The sequence below is a fragment of the Xenopus tropicalis genome, chromosome 9 (genome assembly GCF_000004195.4).
Source record: "Xenopus tropicalis strain Nigerian chromosome 9, UCB_Xtro_10.0, whole genome shotgun sequence".
Taxonomy (NCBI): Eukaryota; Metazoa; Chordata; class Amphibia; order Anura; family Pipidae; genus Xenopus; species Xenopus tropicalis.
In genome coordinates, this window is record NC_030685.2 from 43,719,135 (window position 1) to 43,738,609 (window position 19,475).

The following is a 19,475-nucleotide window of genomic DNA, read 5'->3' on the forward strand; positions in this document are numbered from 1 at the left end:
TGTCATGGAGGATAGAAGACATCAGTCTTTGAAAACAACTTGGTGCTGAAGCAAGTCCATAAGGTACACGCTTGAAACGAAACAAACCATCATGGGTGATAAATGCAGTGAGGTCTCTGCTTTCCTCATGCAGTAATACTTGATGATAAGCACTCTGAAGATCCAGGGTAGAAAAGAATTTTGCTCCTCTGAGTTCTGAAAATATTTCCTCTATGTGTGGCAAGGGGTGATTATCAATAACAACTGCTTTATTAGGTTCACGCAGATCAACACATAATCGAATACCTCCTGTTTTCTTCATTGTTACAACAATGGGTGAAACCCATTCAGAGGATTCTGATTTTTCAATCACATCTTGCTCTACCAGTTTCTTTAGTTCCTGGGAGACAGTCTCTCTTATAGAGTAGGGTAATCGCCTCAATTTCTGACGTACTGGCTTTACATCTGGTCGCAATTTTACTTTGTGTACAAAGTTCTTTGCACAGCCCAGTGGAGTGTTGTTTTGTGGTGAAATTTTAGACACTGGCTGTGAGGGAGGTACTGGTGCTGTAGTAATGCAGCTATCAACTAATTGTAGGTTTAATGCAGCAAATAGATCCCTTCCAAGTATAGCAGTACCATTATTCACAATGTAAAAGTCGCATTTTGCTGTATTTGATTCAAATTGTACAGTCACTTGCAAGCAACCAAGGACAGGAATTGGATCCTTTAAGTAACTGACCAGTCTCAGAGCAGGTGCAACAAGCGGATCTTTTGCAAAGTATTTCAAGTAAATATCCTCTGGTAGTATAGAAACAGCTGAACCTGTATCAAGCATCAGGTTAATGGTTTCTCCTTTGTCAGTAGAAGCAGTACTGACATTAACAGTGCATAGAAACTTGTCTGGAATAGATGTACCATCTTTAGCCACACTTAACACAGTAACATTCGGAGCAGTAACTTCATGAACATCTTTAGCAGAACTACGGCAGATTTTAGCAAAATGTCCTACCTTTTTGCATTTGCAACACTGTGCAGCTTTTGCAGGACATGCAGCATAATTTGCAGTGTGTTGTGTTGAACCACAGCGGAAGCAGTATTTTTAATTTGTATCTGGTGTATGGTTTTGCAGTGTAGGTAAATCCCTTTCCTTAGCACTGTATTTTGCATGTGAATGTGCCTTATTAGGCCCTGTTGCTGAATTCACAGCCTGTACATTCCCAGTAGTTCCCTGACTGAGAGTTTTAGCCTCTGCCACTGCTGTTTCAATTTGGCTAGCAATTGTAATAGCCTTTGCAAGGGTTAAATCATGTTCCAGGAGCAGTCTCTCTCTAATGCGAGGTGAATTTGTTTTTTCCACTATTTGGTCTCTTAGCATTTCATCTGGGAGATTCCCAAACTCACATGTAACAACCAGCTCTCTCAAAGCTGCTACAAATTGTTCTGTGGATTCGCCATTACGCTGTCCACGTTGGCGAAATTTATATCTTTCAGCAACCACATTTACTTTTGGCACAAAAAAGTTCTTTATAGCAGTAAGAGCTGTTTCATAAGTATTATCAGCTAATGGTAATGTATAGAATATCCGCTGTCCCTCTGCTCCCAGACAGTGAATAAGTAAGGCACGCTTTCTAGCATCAGAAATCTCCCCTTGGTCAGCAGCAATAATGTAATTTTCAAACATACGAATCCAAGCAGTAAAATTCATGGTATGCTCACCAGGGTTTGGAAGAAACGGTGCAGGCTGCTGCAGGGATAGAAGAGACATCCTCGTCGCCAATTGTTATGTTTGATAGCCAAGAAGGAGTAGGGTAAAACAGTGCTTTATTAGCAGGTTCATGCAGCCATTACATAACACAGGAACTTCAACTCTAACACTTTTAGTAGCCTAGAAAGTACTATGCATGCACAGTATTAATGTGCACTGTGTTTGTTCACAGTGACACCTACAGGCCATTTGTATAAACACCACATGGTGGCATGTGCATGGAGGTGGCATTGAGTCTGCCTCTTCAAATCGCAGTAGATGTGTCCTTAATTTTATACCAAGTCTTTTTTATATTTAGCTGACACTCAAACATAAAGAAAAAAATCACAGGATTTTCATTGGTATTATTAATTTATTCATGTATATTTTCGATTTGGAGTACATTATATTTATATGTTGTGTATGTCTTTTATGCAAGCTGAGCAGGACAATGTAGCATCATTCATTCTGAGACTCTTGTATATTCAAAGAATTATCTTCAAGTACAGTCTAGAAAAAACAAAATTGCAATCAAATTAGAAACTCTGAGCTTTTTTCCCAAAGAAAAGAAAAGTTTTAAAACAAAACTATAATAATCAATCAGATGTTTGCTTTTGAACTGAAGGCCAGTAAATGCTAAATGCTGAGGATGATAAATAACCTTGTAGAAAACTTTGTACTTTTTATTACATATTCTCCCTATATGCTTTATTTGAAAACATATTAGGAGTGTCGGATCTGCAACAGCTTACACACAACATACAGCCATACAGCTGGTCACGGTAAACTACATATAGAAACAATACAGAAAGAGATGTGTCAAATGGGTCAAATTAATGAAAATACTTCTAATGTTCTGTTATAAAATAATGGTACAATAAATGTAAGCTCACTACAGTACTAATATTTAACCCCCTGTTAAAAAAACTTTGTGAATTATTGTACATTAAAAGGACAGTTCACATTTAAATAAGGTCTTACTATAATGTAAAGAGGTAATCTGTTACAGGGACACTCCTGCCATGATGAGGCAAGGAAGAATCTTGCCTTAGGTAGGAGTGAGCGTCCAGATACCAGGGGCGGCAAAAAGCCAAATTTCCTTTTTTAAAATGGATATTGGGCTCTTCTAGTGCCAGATGCCAAATAAGTAAGTGTGGAGCAGGTTTGGGGTTCTTTTGTAAGAAATTGTGTATGATTACAAGCATTTTTTGCAGCATTTTTGGGGTAGAAAGACATATTTACTCATTTTAGATTTGTCTGAATGTGTACTTTACAAAAGTATATGGTTTTTAGGGCCACCCTACTTTTTTGCAGCTTTTACCCCACATAAAACTGGCTGTGTGTTTATGATTTATATAAATGTAAGCCATGAAACTAGTATTTACATGGTATATTTTGGGGTCCTTAAATGCCATGTTACTTTGATGCCCAATGTACATAGGTTTATCAAACTGTTCAGTACACCTCTGGTGTTCATATTTAGGGTGTTTTATCTTGGTACCTAATGATCTGTAGGAGATAAGATGCTGCAAAGTAAAAGTTGATTTTTAGAAATTCATAAAAATTGCCAAATTTAGGAAAGCTTTGCGGCTTGGTACTTCAGCGTAGAAAGATATGGGTACCCATTTTATATTTGATATATGGCTTTCTTTTTGTAGCTTTACCCCACATAAAATGATGTAAATGTGTTCATTTTACAATAGCTGAAATGACAGAAATGATAGATAATATGGGGTATGGCCCCCTAAATGCCATGTACTTAGGTAAACCTACGAACATTAGGCATCAAACTGTTCAGTGGACCCCTGCTTTACATATTTAGGGTGCTTTATCTTGGTACCTAAAGCTATACAGTATCTAGTAGAATTAAGTCTAAAAACAACTTCTACTAGATACTGGATATCATGACCTGGATGAATGAGAATCTTCATAGACATACCTAATGCTATGTGGGAGATAAGATGCTGCAAAGTGAAAGATTTGAGGTGATTTTTGGAAACTTTAGAAAAGCTTTGCAGCTTGGTACCTTGGAGTAGATGTGTACTTTCTAAAAATATATGGCTTTCTGGGGTGAGCGTACTTTTTTGTAACTTTATCCCACATAAAATTATGCAAATGTGTTGATTTTGCAGGAGCTGAAATGACAGAAATTATAGATCATATGGGGGTATTTTCATTTTGGGGCCCCTACATGCTACATACTTTGGTAAACCTATACTCAGTGGGCATCAAACTGTTTAGTGGACCCCTGGCATTCATATTTACGATGTTTTAAAAATGTCACATTTTTATAAAAACTGATATTGAACTGATAATTAGGAAAGCATTAAAACTTGGTAATTTGGAGTAGAAAGACAGTTGTGCATATTCTGGATTCACTACAATTTGTTCTTTCCAAAAATGTATAGTTTTTTTAGGGTAAACCTACTCTAAGTGGAATATTTGGCCTTGAAATATATGGAGCAGTGCTTTGGAAAGTTAGTGTACTGCTGGGAGTTTTTCACATATACAAGTGAGAAATCTCCATAAAACTATATATATTTGGTATTGGTGAATTCAGGAAACATTGGATTTTACAAATCAGTTGTATTTTTGTGCTTAAAATAATTTGTTTCTGATATATGTGTTCATATTATGGAAACGATGATTTTTCTTTATTATTTTTACATTTAGAAGCCTATATCTTGTTACAGAAGTTGAATTACACAAACATTCTAGCATATTTTGAAACTTAAGTTGTCCCGAAAAAAAAACCATATTTTGTTTTCCCAGGTCCCAAAACAATATATTGTTTTCCCTAGCACCACAATTCTGCAAAAAGCTGAATTCCTACACAAACAGCAAATGTGATTAGATTTGACATCACCTCCTTAGCTAATACCACTGTATCGTTGGCATCGCAAATGGGCAGGTTTCTTTAGTCATTATTGCAATTTTGTGGAGAAGTCTAACTTTGCAGTTTGGCCTAAAATAACAAAAACAAAAAGATCCAAAGTTTTATGGAGAACTGGGTCCACAGTTCTGCGTATAGGAAAGCAAGGGTTGCATTCCCAAATAAGTGCAGGTGTGCACTTTCAAGGGATATTGTTTGGTGGGGATAGTTACATAGTTACATAGGGTTGAAAAAAGAGCAGAGTCCTTTCAAGTAAACCCAGCACACACAACCTATACTTACCAATCTATTTTATCACATACATAAACTCTATATACAACCATATTTTACAAGTGGTATTTTGACTGAGAAACTGCAAGGTGTGCACTTAGAGTGCAGCCCCAAACTTTCCAGCTAAAATTTCTCTTACATATTGGCCCTGTTTTTGGGTGTTTTGTGGACCTATGTTTTGGTGCACCTAAAGAAAAAAAAATCCCCAAAAATATTGTTGAATTTCATAGTGATCTGTATGACGGTATCTACATTTAGAGCAAAAACAACACTTATATCATGAGACACACCATATTAACATAGAGATGTGCTTTTCTGTTTTGTTTTAATATAAAATTGTAGAAAATTATTGGGGTGTCTCCTGGGCAAGAAACATGGGATATGTGGGAACCAGAAAAATATTTTATTGACAAAAGAAATTCAGCTGATTCAGAAAACCTCATGTCTCCTGAATGTGCCAGTACCATATATGTGTAGTTTTATGGAGAATTCAGGTATGGGATCCCTTATTCGGAAACCCATTATCCAGAAAGTTCCAAATTACTGAAAAGCCATCTCCTATAGACTCCATTATAAGCAAATAATTCTTTAAAAATGATTTCCTTTTTCACTGAAATAATAAACCAGTACCTTTTAATTGATCTTAACTAAGATATAATTAATCCATATTGGGGGCAGAGCAATCCTATTGGATTTATTCCATATTTAAAAGATGTTTAGCAGACTTAAGTTATGGAAATCCAAATTACAGAAAGACCCTTATCCGGAAAACCCCAGGTCCCGAGCATTCTGGATAACAGGTCCCATACCTGTATAGCAGAATACAGCATACTTTAGATTACAAAGCCAAAAATTCTGGAACATTAGGTTTACCCCAGGAAACTATATATTTTATAGGATAAACATTTAGAAATAAGAATTCAAGTGGTACTATTTCAGATTGGATATAATGATGGGAAGTAGCCATTGGAGAACCTGCATTATAATAGAACAGATTCAGGGTGCTGTGCTGACTACTATCTACAAAATTTCTACGCCAGTGGCAGGAGGAGATTTCAACCTACCTTTAGATCCAAAACTAGACTGCTCTACAGGCCACTCCAGTATCCCTTCTAAACAACTAACACGTTGCAAACAACTTCTCCACTCCATACAATTAATAGACCCTTGGCGTATACTTTATACCAGAGAGAAAGATTATTCATTTTATTCAAATAGACACAACCTATATTCGAGGATTGACTACATCCTCTTATTGCATAATTTCTTACATGAAGTGATAAACAGCAAAATATTAACTAGAACATGGTCGGACCACTCAATGATTGCCCTTGAACTACAAACCCCTTTCCCAAACACAAAACATAACACCTGGCGCCTCAATGAGACCCTCCTAAAAGAGGAAGACATCAGGAAAGACCTAACAAACCAAATAAAAAACTACTTCAATGAAAACTCCAACCCAGACACAACTAACTTGCTGGGAGGCTCATAAATGTGTAATACAAGGGCACCTTATTAAACATGGAGCTAGACGCAAAAAAGAGAAAGAAAAAGTGAGATCAGATCTAATTAAACAGGTCCAACAACTAAAAGTTGCACATAAAAACACTCACTCTGACCAAACACTCCATCAACTGACAGAAGCGAGGAAATCATTAAACAACCTCAACTATTTCACACAGAAAGCAATTACAGTCTTCCAACATAAACTATATGAACATGGTGATAAATGTGGCAGACTACTTGCTCAAGTCCTAAAACAAAAACAAAACTAAAACTACATACCCTCCATAAAACTACAAAATGGAACAACTGCCCATATCACAGATCAAATTACTAAAACGTTTGAAACATTCTACAGCAACTTATACCAGCTACCAGACGAATCTACAAACATCCACTCTGACTATAAGAAACGTCTCTCAGAATTCCTTCTATCATCCCACTCTAATCACATACAAACAATAGACTCAGAAATATTAGAATCTAACATAACCCTAGAAGAACTCCTTGTAGATTGTAAGCTCTTTTGGGCAGGGCCCTCTTCACCTCTTGTATCGGTTATTGATTGCTTTATATGTTACTCTGTATGTCTAATGTATGAAACCCACTTATTGTACAGCGCTGCGGAATATGTTGGCGCTTTATAAATAAATGTTAATAATAATAATAATAATAACTCGAAACAGCCTTGAAAACGACTCCCACAGGCAAATCACCAGGACCAGATGGATACACCACCCTTTACTATAAAACGTTCAAAGATAAGTTACTCTCACACATGCTCAAAGCCTTTCAAGACTTACAGATTAAAAAATATACTACATAAAATAATAGATCCAGAACAAGTGGGCTTTACACCAGGCAGAGAAGGGAAAGACAATACCAATAGATTAATAAATATCCGATACATGGCTAAAAAACAAAACTGCAGGCTAATGCTGCTATCAACAAATGCAGAAAAAGCTTTTGATAGGGTAGACTGGACTTATATGTTTACATGCCTGCAACACATTGGGCTAGGCCCCAAAATAATAAATGGATACAAGCACTATACAATAACCCCTCTGCCTGAATACGAGTAAATGGCACCCTGTCTAACTATATAAAGATCCAAAACGGTACGCGACAAGGGTGCCCTTTATCGCTAACACTATTCATTATAGCATTAGAACCACTTCTATGCCATGTCCGCTTAAACCCTGATATACGAGGCATAACCATTGCCAACTGCCAACACAAAACGGCAGCATACGCAGATGATCTGTTATTTTTTATCAAATTTTGGATACCTTAGCAATTTCAAAATAAACTTTGCGAAATCCATGGCCTTAAATATATCACTCACACCGCAAACTATACAGGCCTTATCTCAAAATTTTTCATACAAATGGCCCCCCCATACCTTAACATACCTAGGCATAAAAATTTCTAAAGACTATGAAAATTGAGCATTGAATAACCTAAAAAGTCTCTTAACATCCATTAAAAAGATCTAGACAACTGGCTAAACAAACCTCTTTCATGGTTTGGGCGGATGAATGTTATTAAAATGAACATAATACCCAGGATTCTATACATATTCCAAACCCTCCCAGAATCTATACTAGATTCAATCCAATCCACTATTACCAGATTTATATGGCAGGGCAAAAAACCTAGACTTTGCTATAAAACACTAACAAAAGATAAAACACAGGGAGGAGTATCGCTACCCGACTGTAGACTATATTATCTAGGCTCTGTACTGGGGCGTATTATTGATTGTTCCCACCATGCTGATACTAAGCTATGGATTACAATAGAACAACAATCAACCTATAGCTATTTAATACATCTTCCATGGCTAGATAAAAGATACAGAAGAATCAGATATACAGACCATCCCTTACTAATGAATACCCTTGCAATCTGGGATAAGTGTCGCCTAAAATATAAACTTACGCAATTCCCGTCTCCCCTCCTGCCACTAATCAACAACCCAGCCTTCCCTGTGGGACAGCAACCAAATTATTTTGCACACTGGTTGATAGAAGAAAACCTACAACTAATCCACTTTATTGATAAGTGAGAATTTATAGACAAACAGAAACTCCAAGCAATCAAACCATTCTCAAGCATAGACCACCTGAAATATGCACAGATAGAACACTATTACCAAAGCCTGGGAGGCACATCTACAATGGGCAGACCTCTATCCTCCTTTGAAGCATTAACTGCTATGTCATTACCACCCACACACACCATCTCCCAGCTATACAAAAACCTTAGACAATCACATACATTTGTAAAACCTACTTCCTTGAATCCAGAGATACAGGCATACAGTTCCAGTACTGATACCGCAAAGATGGAAACAAACTACTACCCCAACATTACAAGACTGGTAAATATGTGTACCTACCCCTCCTTGTTTTCCAATGTTACCCAAATCAATAAAAATTCATATTGAGAAAAAAAAAAAAAAGGAAGTTAGTGCATGCAAATTGCCCCGGAGATCTCTTTAGCTACTGGAAATTCAATACATTTACTACATTTTTGTTGGGTAAAAGCACAAAAAAATATATTGACCCTCCCAAAACCATATATTATTGGAAAATACACATTTGGGTGAATTCAAAATGGGAACCCATGTCTTTCTACTACAAACTACAGAGTTTTCAAACTACAAATTTCTGTGGTTTCACAAATTTTTGGAGGAAGCGAAATGGACTGGCTCATCGCTAGTCTTTTCAATAATTTTTTAATTACACTGTATGTTTCTATGCTTTTTTTCCCTGTTTTAAATGCAAAGAAAGAATAGAATATACCCTGCACCTCCCACCTCATGTACAATCACTCCAAAGTCCCACAAGAAAACCACAGAGTAAAGTAATAGTTTATTTGAAACTTGGTACCCCAAAAAGTACCTATAAAGGGAAGGGATATACTGCACTACTGAATTGTGGTGATTATTGCAATATAGTTGCTAGGATATTGGTGCTTCCCTTTTGTCCTTTTATGTCAGATTGTATTAGGTAACTGGCTGAGAAGTATTGTTAAAAATTAACTTTTATTGTTACAAATCAATAACAGAAAAAAGAAAAAAGAAATGACTCCCATTGATAGTTAAAAGCAATTAAAACTCTGCTATCAGGAGAGTATGCAGTTTCAGGGATGTTTTGTTCCCCCTCTTCATCTCAACAGCTCTATGATGTAGTGTTTCTGACTGTGGAGTTTAACTATTAACAAAGACACAGGACACACTCTTGCTGTTAGGGATCTGTATTACTCCCAGGCTGCACATTTTAAGATGGCTACTGAACCTCCCCTCACCAACAAGTTACATTCTTTAATGCATCAAGCATTATCATGTTATAGCGACATCTAGTGTGCACCACAATATATTACATCTCCCTTCTTTTAAAGAACATAACCATGAAAGAATAAACGCATAGAGATACATTATGAAAATGTAAATAAGCATAATTATAAGTTCAGTCATTGGGGTGGCTTCACCATTCGACCACATCTTGTTGTTTTGATGTTCCTGTTCTGTGGTGATTCTCCTGCAGCAGTATTTGATGACTCTGTGTCTGATGAAGGAACTTGCGAACTATGTTGCAGTTCAGGCTGCTCAATTGGTGTACTTTCACTCTCCTCCAAATCGTCATCTAAACTGTTTGTAGAGCGCGGTGCACGTTTTTTGATCAAATGTCTACGGTTCCTTCTGTATACACCACCATCATCAGTTTCTACCAGGTATGATCTTGGAGTTTGTAACTTAGAAGTCACATGTCCTGGTTGCCACTTTCCTCCAGGCTTTTGCATCATGACCTGATCTCCCTCCTGTAGAACAGATAATGGCCTGGCACCTCTGTTGTAGTATCTGGATTGACTTTGTTGTTTATTCTGCAGTCTTGTGCTCACCAGAGCTGATGGTATAATCTGTGGTAGTAATTGGTTGTGTGTCATGGGTAGTGTGGAGCGCAGACAGCGGCTCATGAGCAGTTGAGCTGGTGACCCAATTCCATCTATTGGTGTGTTTCTGTATTCCAGTATGGCGATGTAGGGATCCCCACCACTTTGTTTTGCCTTTGAGAGCAGATGCTTAACAGTTTGAACTGTTTTTTCAATCTGTCCATTTGATTGTGGATAGTTTGGACTAGAAGTTGTGTGCTGAAAGTCATTGGCTTTAGTGAACCGTGCAAACTCTGCTGATGCAAACTGAGGGCCATTATCTGACACAAATTCATCTGGAATTCCATGTCTGGCAAATATTGCTTTTAGTTTTTCGATGACATTAGAAGTAGAAGTGTTTTTCAAACATTCTAGTTCAAAGAATTGACTGTAATAGTCCACCACAAGAATGTAGTTTACATTGTCTAACACAAACAGATCTGAAGCCACTTTTTGCCATGGTCTTGATAGTACACTATGTGGAATCATTGGTTCTTTGCGATTTGCTGCACGATATTGTAAACAAAATGGGCATGTGAGTGCAATTTTCTCTATATGTGCATTCATACCTGGCCAGTAGAATATGTCCCGTGCTCTGTTTTTACATTTTTCAGCTCCCATGTGTCCTTGATGTATTTGTTTAATCAATTCTGTTCTCATGGATTTTGGTATTACCAACCTGTCACCTTTGCAGACGATGTTGTCCATAAGAACCAGTTCTTCACGAAAATTCCAAAACTCTGCTGCTGCTGGAGGACAGGCATGTTTTGACCTTGGCCATCCATTTAATATGACTTTTCTCACTGCTGCTAGTTGCGGGTCCTCTGCAGTTGCACTTTTGAGCTGTTTCATTTTGCGTTCTGAAATGGGAAAGCTTGACATAACTAAATGTACTTGTGTTTCAAATATCTCTTCTGTAGTACTTTTTTTTCTGGAAGGGGCAATCTGCTTAGGGTATCTGCAACAGGAATCATGCTTCCTGGTTTGTATATCACTTGAATGTTATATTTTTTGCAGACGCAACATCATCCTTTGTAGCCTGGCTGGGGCAGATGCAAGGCTGCTTTTCATGATTATTTTCAAAGGCTTGTGATCTGATTCTACAGTCACTTTCCGGCCATAGATATACTGATGAAAACGTTCACATCCAAATACAATTGCATACATCTCCTTTTCTATTTGGGCATAGTTCACTTCTGGGTCTGTGAGTGACTTGGATGCATAGACAACAGGTTTCCCTTCCTGCAGCAGTACTGCTCCAAGGCCTTGTTTGGATGCATCCACTTGTATTGTTACCTCCTTTTTTGTATCATAATATGTTAAAGTTCCAGCATTGGAAATCACCTGTTTCATTTTGTTAAATGTCTCATTCTGCTGAGATCCCCATTGGAAATCAGAATGTTTCTTTAAGAGTTCTCTTAGGGGTGACAGAATATCAGCAAGATGTGGAATGAATTTTGCCAGGTAATTAGCCAGTCCTAAAACTGTTTCAAGCTCTGACCGACTGTCAGGTGGTCTCATATTAGCTATTGCTGTGATTTTGTCTGGATCAGGTTTTAGGCCCTCTGCTGACAGAATATGTCCAAAGTATTTGACTTCCCCTTTTCTCAGGGTACATTTGTCCGTATTGAATTTAACTCCTTTTTCCCTGGACCTCTGAAGCATGGCTTTTAAGTTTGAATCATGTTCTTCCAAAGTTTTACCATAAACCAGAAGGTCATCCACATAAGCTGCAACACCCTGAAGACCTGTATATGTTTCATCAACTTTTCTTTGGAAAACTTCCTGAGCTGAGTGAATACCAAAGGGAAGACGTGGTGTGGTGTGTTAAATGTTGTTAATATTGAACTATCCTGGTCTAGTTTTATTTGCCAAAACCCTGACCTGGCATCTAGGACACTGAAATACTTTGCTCCTGCTAGTCTGCTAGTAATGTCTTCCAAGGTAGGCATTTGATTGTGCTCTCGTTTTACTGCTTTATTTAGGTCTCGGGGTTCTAGACAAATCCGTAGTTCTCCTGTGCGAGGTTTTTCTACTATGACCATTGAATTTACCCTTTCAGTGGGCTCATCAACTTCAACAATGACACCCAGTTTTTCCATTCTGTCGATCTCTTTGGAAAGTCTTTCCATTAGAGCAGGGGTGGGCAAACTACGGCCCGCGGGCCACATCCGGCCCCTTTGCCTTTTTAATCCGGCCCGCCGACGACGCCAAGTCTCATCACGTGAGACTTGGTGTCATTGGCGTGCCAGAATTAAAGAGAGAAGGGGGCCCGCCCTGGCCCGGTCCGGCCCGGGGGAGAGTAAATGTGGCCCGTGAGCCAAAAAGTTTGCCCACCCCTGCATTAGAGCCACTGGGACTCTGCGAGGAGCATGTATAGTTGGACTGATTGTTTTATCCACCTGAATTTTGTACTCTCCTGGAAAATGTCCAAGTCCATGAAAGACATCTTTGTATTCGTTAAGAATATCACCACAATTTTTATCAGGTGTTCCAGTATTATGTGAATCTACCACAGACAGTACCAGCTGAATTAGCTTTAAATCTAGACAGGCCCTGAGTCCCAAAACAGGATTAGCCATAGTCTTGACAATGTAAAATTGCAGCTTCTGTTTATTACCCTTATAGGTACAGTCCAAATTGCAAATACCTTTCACATCTAGTTGTTCTCCACCATATCCATACAGCTTGCGATTGGTGTCTCTGAGTGGTTCTGAAAACCTTTTCTGCTGAAACATATGTAAAGGTATCACATTTACTTGTGCACCTGTATCCAGTTTGAATTTTACCAGTGAACGTTTGCTTCCCACTTCTATTTCAGTGAAAACCTGGTCAGGATGATCTTTTGCAATTGCACTTATGAATGCGGATCGGCTGGTTGTAGTAACTACAACTATGTCTTTCTATGGATAAATCACATGAATCCTCATTTGAAACAACATCAATGTCCTGCACATCCTGTGTTTTACACATTCTGGCAAAATGATTGCTCTTTTTACATTTATGGCATGTCTGGCCTTTGGCAGGGCAGTTTTGCACTGTGTGTGATCTTCCACATCTGCTACATTTTTGTGGGGTTTTTTCTGCACTTTTATTTATTTGTGAGTGTTTGTAGGTAGTGAGAGTTTTGCTCACATTATGTACTTTATCTAAGGCTGCCATTACTCTTACTTGTGTCTGTGCTGCCTCATATGATCTTGCAATATCAATTGCTTTGCTTAGGTTGAGATCAGCACCTTGATTTATTAATTTCTCTTGTATTTTTGGAGAGCTTGTGCCAAATACAATCCTGTCATGAATCATTTCATCAGCATCAGTGAATGCACAATCCCTGGCTAGCAATTTCAGATCTGTGACAAATTGTGTACCCTTTTATAGAATTTATATCTTGCAAACATTGGGTTTGCTTTTGTGGTCACATAATCACTATGGGCCCGATTCACAAAAGTGCGATAAAACGTGCGCTATTTATAGCGTGCGGTAAAAATTTTATCACGTCTTAATTTTCGCGACTTTTCGCATGATTCGCTATAAGCCTACTTGCGCTATTTTATGCGCGGTATTTCATGCGATATTTTCGTCACGATAAATAGCGTGCGCGGTATTTTCCGCATGCACGCTATTTATCGCATGCGCTAATTGTCGCAACATTACGCACGCGACAATCGGCAGCATAAAACTGGCGACATTTTGCCCTGGGAGAGCACAGAGTGCTAGAGAGTTGCTGTATAAAAGTTTATTTGCAAAATAAAACCCCAAAAAACTATAAAAATCTAAGTAAGAAAAAAAAAGTGCTAGAGATAATAAAATGGGGGGGGGGGGGGCATTTAAGAATATTTAGCCAAATACTTAGGGGTCCCTTTGCTAAAGTGGCTTAAATTAAGTGGGAGATTTTAGACACAGAATAAACGGCAAATATGTTATGGGCACTTTATTAAACGGGGACAAATATAATATTGCAATTATTCTGGCAACAAAACATTGGATTGGCAGTTATCACACTCGCCAGAACATACGCTACGTACTAATTAACGCAAGTTTTACTATTCAGCAAAATGGGCTAAAGACAAAATTGTTGGCAGAATATTTGCAAACATTTAACCCATATAGCATATTGATGCTGTTACTGATAAATGTAAGAGTGTAGGAGAAACTACATGAAAGTATAGAATACCATATCAAGGAAGGATAAATAATGAGACATTACTCAGTTCAAAAGTAGAAAAGTATAAAATGTTACTATAAAAAAAAAAAGGGGGGGGGGGAAAAACTTAGGGCTTGCTGCCCTTGAGCTCCTCCATGTCCCTCCTGAGTTGGGCAACTTCACCCGGAGCTGGGCCAGCTCGGCCTTCATATTGTCCAGGTCCTCCTGCATTGACCGATGTGCTGGGCCTTCGTCGGCAGGAGAACCTGGTGGCTGGGATCCAGGGGGGGGGGAACCCAAGGGCCGGGGAAACTGGGGTCAAACTGGGGGAGGAGTAAAGGGGGGGTGTCCGGGGCCTCCATGGCCTCCTCGGCCTCGGGGGACTCGGGGGCCTGGCTCAGTCCTGGGGCCTCAGGGGCCTTGCTGGGGCCTGGCTTGGTCCTGGGGCCTTGCTGGGTCCTGGGGCCTGGCTTGGTCCTGGGGCCTTGCTGGGTCCTGGGGCCTGGCTTGGTCCTGGGGCCTGGTCAGCTCCTTGGGCCTCTGGGGCCAGTTGTCGGGCCTCTGGGGCCAGAGGAGGTCGGGCCTCGGGGGCCGGTGGTCGGGCCTCTGGCCTCGGGGGCCGGTGAGCCTGGAGGGCCTGGGGTTGGGCCTGGGGAGGAGGCGCCAGCTGAAGTTCTGTGAAATAGTATTGCAAGATGTTATTTTGTGTAATATATTTTATATATATATATATATATATATATATATATATCAATCCAAATGGTGTCCGCACTCCAAGGCTCAATATTCTGTGGGGTGCTTAGCTTTTTTATCCTTGAGAAAGGTCCTAACAAGGACCGAAACGTTGGTTTTAACAATATATCTGCAATAAAAATTTTTTTGATGAAACATTGAAGGGTGTGCTGGCCACAGATGATTATTTTATATATATATATATATATATATATATATATATATATATATATATATATATATACATTCATACACCATCATAAATAATGGGGTCCCTCACAACAACATTTTTTGGGCCCCCCTCCTCCCACACCCCCAATGGCCCCTCCCCCTGTGAACCCTCACATCAATACAAAGGACACACAGACATTGTTAGCCAGGGCCCCCTAAAACATTCGTGGCCCTTCCCCAAATGACTCATACTATGGGCCGCTCCCTGCTGCTTCCCCCCTGCTTTAAACTTATTTATGCATATGTATTTGAAAATAGATGTGTATATATATATATATATATATACAATACGAAGTGCTGGGAAGCTGCACACCATAAGGAACAATAATACCTGGGTGCCTGTGGCAAAACAAAATCTAGACAGGCATGGGGTGACAGCACACACAGGATTTTCACAAGGAGTCACAAAGATGTGAAATAATATTCAGAGGTTTATTGTGACCAACGTTTCAGTTCCTCACTGGCATTATGGTTGAACGTGATGGACGTATGTCTTTTTTCAACCCAACTTACTATGTTACTATGTTACTTTCATCATCCCTGACATTTCTTACATTTGTACCTTTAGTTCAAATTACTTGCTAAATCTTTTACTGAACGTATACTGTAACAGCATAATAAAGTACAATAATTACCTTCTGCATTTCAGCAACCAGTTCTGGACTCCTGCGCTTCAGGTCAGACCACAGACGCTGGAGCTGGCGGGGGTCCACATCAAGGGCAAACCCGGCGAGCAAACCCTCTCTTAGCTCGCCCAGGATTGCCCTCTTCCTCTCGTGGACCCCTAAGTCCCCCAGCGGCGGGTCATCATATCCTGAACGCAGGAGCACGCTGATAATGTAGCGCCTCTCCCCTGGTAGCAGATCAGAAACCCCAGGCATGGTCCTCTCAGTTTGGTGGCTGAAGGCTCAATGACACAAAATGGCCCCAAGTCGCACATGTCACGAGATTACAAAATCGCCACAAAATGTCCGCAAATTGCGAGATTACAAAATCGCGACAAAAAAATTTGCCAAAATATACATAGTAATGTATTTTGCGCGACAAAATATTCACCGCTACAGTACAGTATATTATCGCGACAAAATATTCACCGCTATAGTACTGTATATTTTGGCGACAACATATTCACCGCTATAGTACTGTATATTAGTAGCGAAATTCCATACATGCCAAGACTTTAGTAAAATTGAGTAAAAAGACACATACTTGAAGAAATAACACTGTAAGTCCATATTTTATTGCCAAAAACTCATTTACTGTACTTTTCTATAATTTTTCGCCTGCCTGTAGTAGGAGTTAATTTTCGCATATCCGAATGCGATATTTAGCACGCCAAAGTTATAGTGAATCATGCGATCGTATTCTTTTCAGCGCGGAAATTAACGAATGAGCTATAACTAGCGCGAAAAATACAGCATGCGAAAATAGCGACTTATCGCAGGCGATAATACTATGGTGAATCGCGATCTAATAATCGCGACTTATTTAACGCAAAAAAGCATGCAATAATTTTTATCGCCCTTTAGTGAATCAGGCCATATATCTTTTATAATAAGCACTGGGCTGCTTGCTCTCCTCTGCAGACATATCTCCCCATGAGTTGTATATGTCCCTTCCTTTCTCTCCAGCCCACAACAACAAATAACAGCATTTGTCTTCCTCTTCTTTTGCCTTGAGAGGACCCTTAAATATTAGTTCTGCATGCTGTTTAAACCTTTTCCATTCCTCTGAGAGATTAATGCTGTCCCAGTCCATGCTGGGTGGCTGCATACCTGTAAACTCCATGCTTTTCCTTTTTGCAGTCTTCTCTCTGTGTGCTGTAAAATCACCACCTTCTGACACCATGTAGTGTTTCTGACTGTGGAGTTTAACTATTAACAAAGACACAGGACACACTCTTGCTGTTAGGGATCTGTATTACTGCCAGGCTGCACATTTTAAGATGGCTACTGAACCACCCTCACCAACAAGTTACATTCTTTAATGCATCAAGCATTATCATGTTATAGCGAAATCTAGTGTGCACCACAATATATTACATATGACATTGCCCTATATTCGTATGGCACATGAATGGGTAAATGCTGGTATACTTTGGTTTTACTGAGATAACCCACATTAATGGGCATGGCATCAGCGTGCGTAGTAAGTTATGTATTCACAATGAGCTCTCCCTGCCTGTCAGTTACATATACAGTACAAAGTTACATAAGGTTGAAAAAAGACCAGAGTCCATCAAGTTCAACCCATCCAAGTAAACCCAGCACACACAACCCACACCTACCAATCTATACACTCACATACATAAACTATATATACAACCACTAATACTAACTGTAGATATTAGTATCACAATAGCCTTGGATATTCTGATTGTTCAAGAGCTCATTCAGGCCCCTCTTAAAGGCATTTACAGAATCTGCCATTAACCACATCACTAGGAAGGGCATTCCACAACCACACTGCCCTCACTGTGAAAAACCACCTACGCTGCTTCAAATGGAAGGTCCGTTCCTCTAATCTAAAGGGGTGACCTCTGGTGCGCTGATTGTTTTTATGGGAAAAAAGAAAATCCCCTATCTGCCTATAATCCCCTCTAATGTACTTGTACAGAGTAATCATGTCCCCTCACAAGCGCCTCTTTTCCAGAGAAAACAACCCCAACCTTGCCTAGTCTGCAAGATCTGTTACGCATAAAACCATGCTGGCACAAACTTATAGTATTGTGAACTGCAATGTATTCAAGTACCCTATCCCTTATTACCCCTTCCAAACGTTTTCCTACTACTGATGTCAGACTAAAGGTGGCCATACACGAGCAGATCCGCTCGCTTGGCGATGTCGCCAAGCGAGCGGATCTTCCCCCGATATCCCCACCTACGGGTGGGCGATATCGGGGACCATTTAGGTATCGGCAGCTATAGTCGGCCCGTGTATGGCCACCTTAACAGGCCTATAGTTTTCAGGCTGAGAATGGGATCCCTTTTTAAATGACGGCACCACATTAGCAATTCGCCAGACCTCAACGAATCCTGAAAAATTAAGTGAAGAGGCTTGGCAATCACAGCGCTCAGCTCATGCAATATCCTGGGATGAATCCCATCCGGTCCTGGGCCTTTGTTTCCCTTTACACGTTCATGTCTCTTTTGAATTTCCTCCCGAGTGACCCATGCGTCAGTAGCTAAATTACTAGAACTGGGCATATTAAAAGGGAAGCCTTCATTAGCTGGCTCCTCAGATGTATAGACAGATGAAAAATAAGAGTTTAAAATTTCAGCTTTTTCCCCGTTCTCATCAACCAACTTACCCCCCCCCCCCCGTGATAATAAGGTTCCCACCCCTTCTTTCTTCATTTTTTTACTATTCACATAATTAGAAAATAATTTTGGATTCGTTTTACACCTAGCTGCAATATCCCTTTCCATCTCTATTTTAGCTTGCCTGATAGCTATTTTGCATGCTTTATTTGCTTCCTTGTACCTGATGAAAGTTTCTGCTGTCCCAGCTAACTTGAATGCTTTAAAAGCACGTTTTTTCTTACCAACCTTGACACTAACACTTTTATTCAGCCATAAAGGTTTTGCTTTGCGATGCCTCTCCTTGCTTACAAGGGGAATATACTGTTGTGTATACCTGCAAAGCAATGTTTTAAAGATGTTCCATTTTCCTTCTGTGTCTAACCCTATGAAAAGCCTTTCCCAGTTGACACACTGCAGAGATGCCCTTATACTGGCAAAGTCTGCACGTCTAAAATCGAGCGTTTTAGTTACTCCCTAGAGCTGTCTCTGCCGCATTATCTCAAAGGAGACCATGTTGTGATCACTGTTCCCCAAATGCTCACCCACACAAATGTTAGAGATGAGTTCATTATTATTAGATATCACCAGGTCCAAAATAGAGTAATTCCTAGTAGGTTCTTGAACCGCCTGAAATAAAAAGTTGTCATTTAGCAGATTTACAAACCTACTAGCTTTTTCTGACTTAGCCACCCCATTACTCCAGTCAATGTCCGGATACTTAAAGTCCCCCATAAT

The 19,475-nt window shown here is 39.5% G+C and overlaps 1 protein-coding gene across 1 annotated transcript in view; it reads right to left on the reverse strand.

The window, feature by feature from the left end:
* Nucleotides 1–2,079: 2,079 nt before the first annotated feature.
* Nucleotides 2,080–19,475, reverse strand: part of stat4 (signal transducer and activator of transcription 4) — a 284,828-nt gene continuing 267,432 nt past the window's right edge. The window contains exon 24 of the mRNA XM_031893222.1: nt 2,080–2,236. Within this exon, the coding sequence (XP_031749082.1) occupies nt 2,186–2,236 (51 nt within the window). The 3' untranslated portion in view covers nt 2,080–2,185. The remainder of the gene's footprint in view (nt 2,237–19,475) is intronic.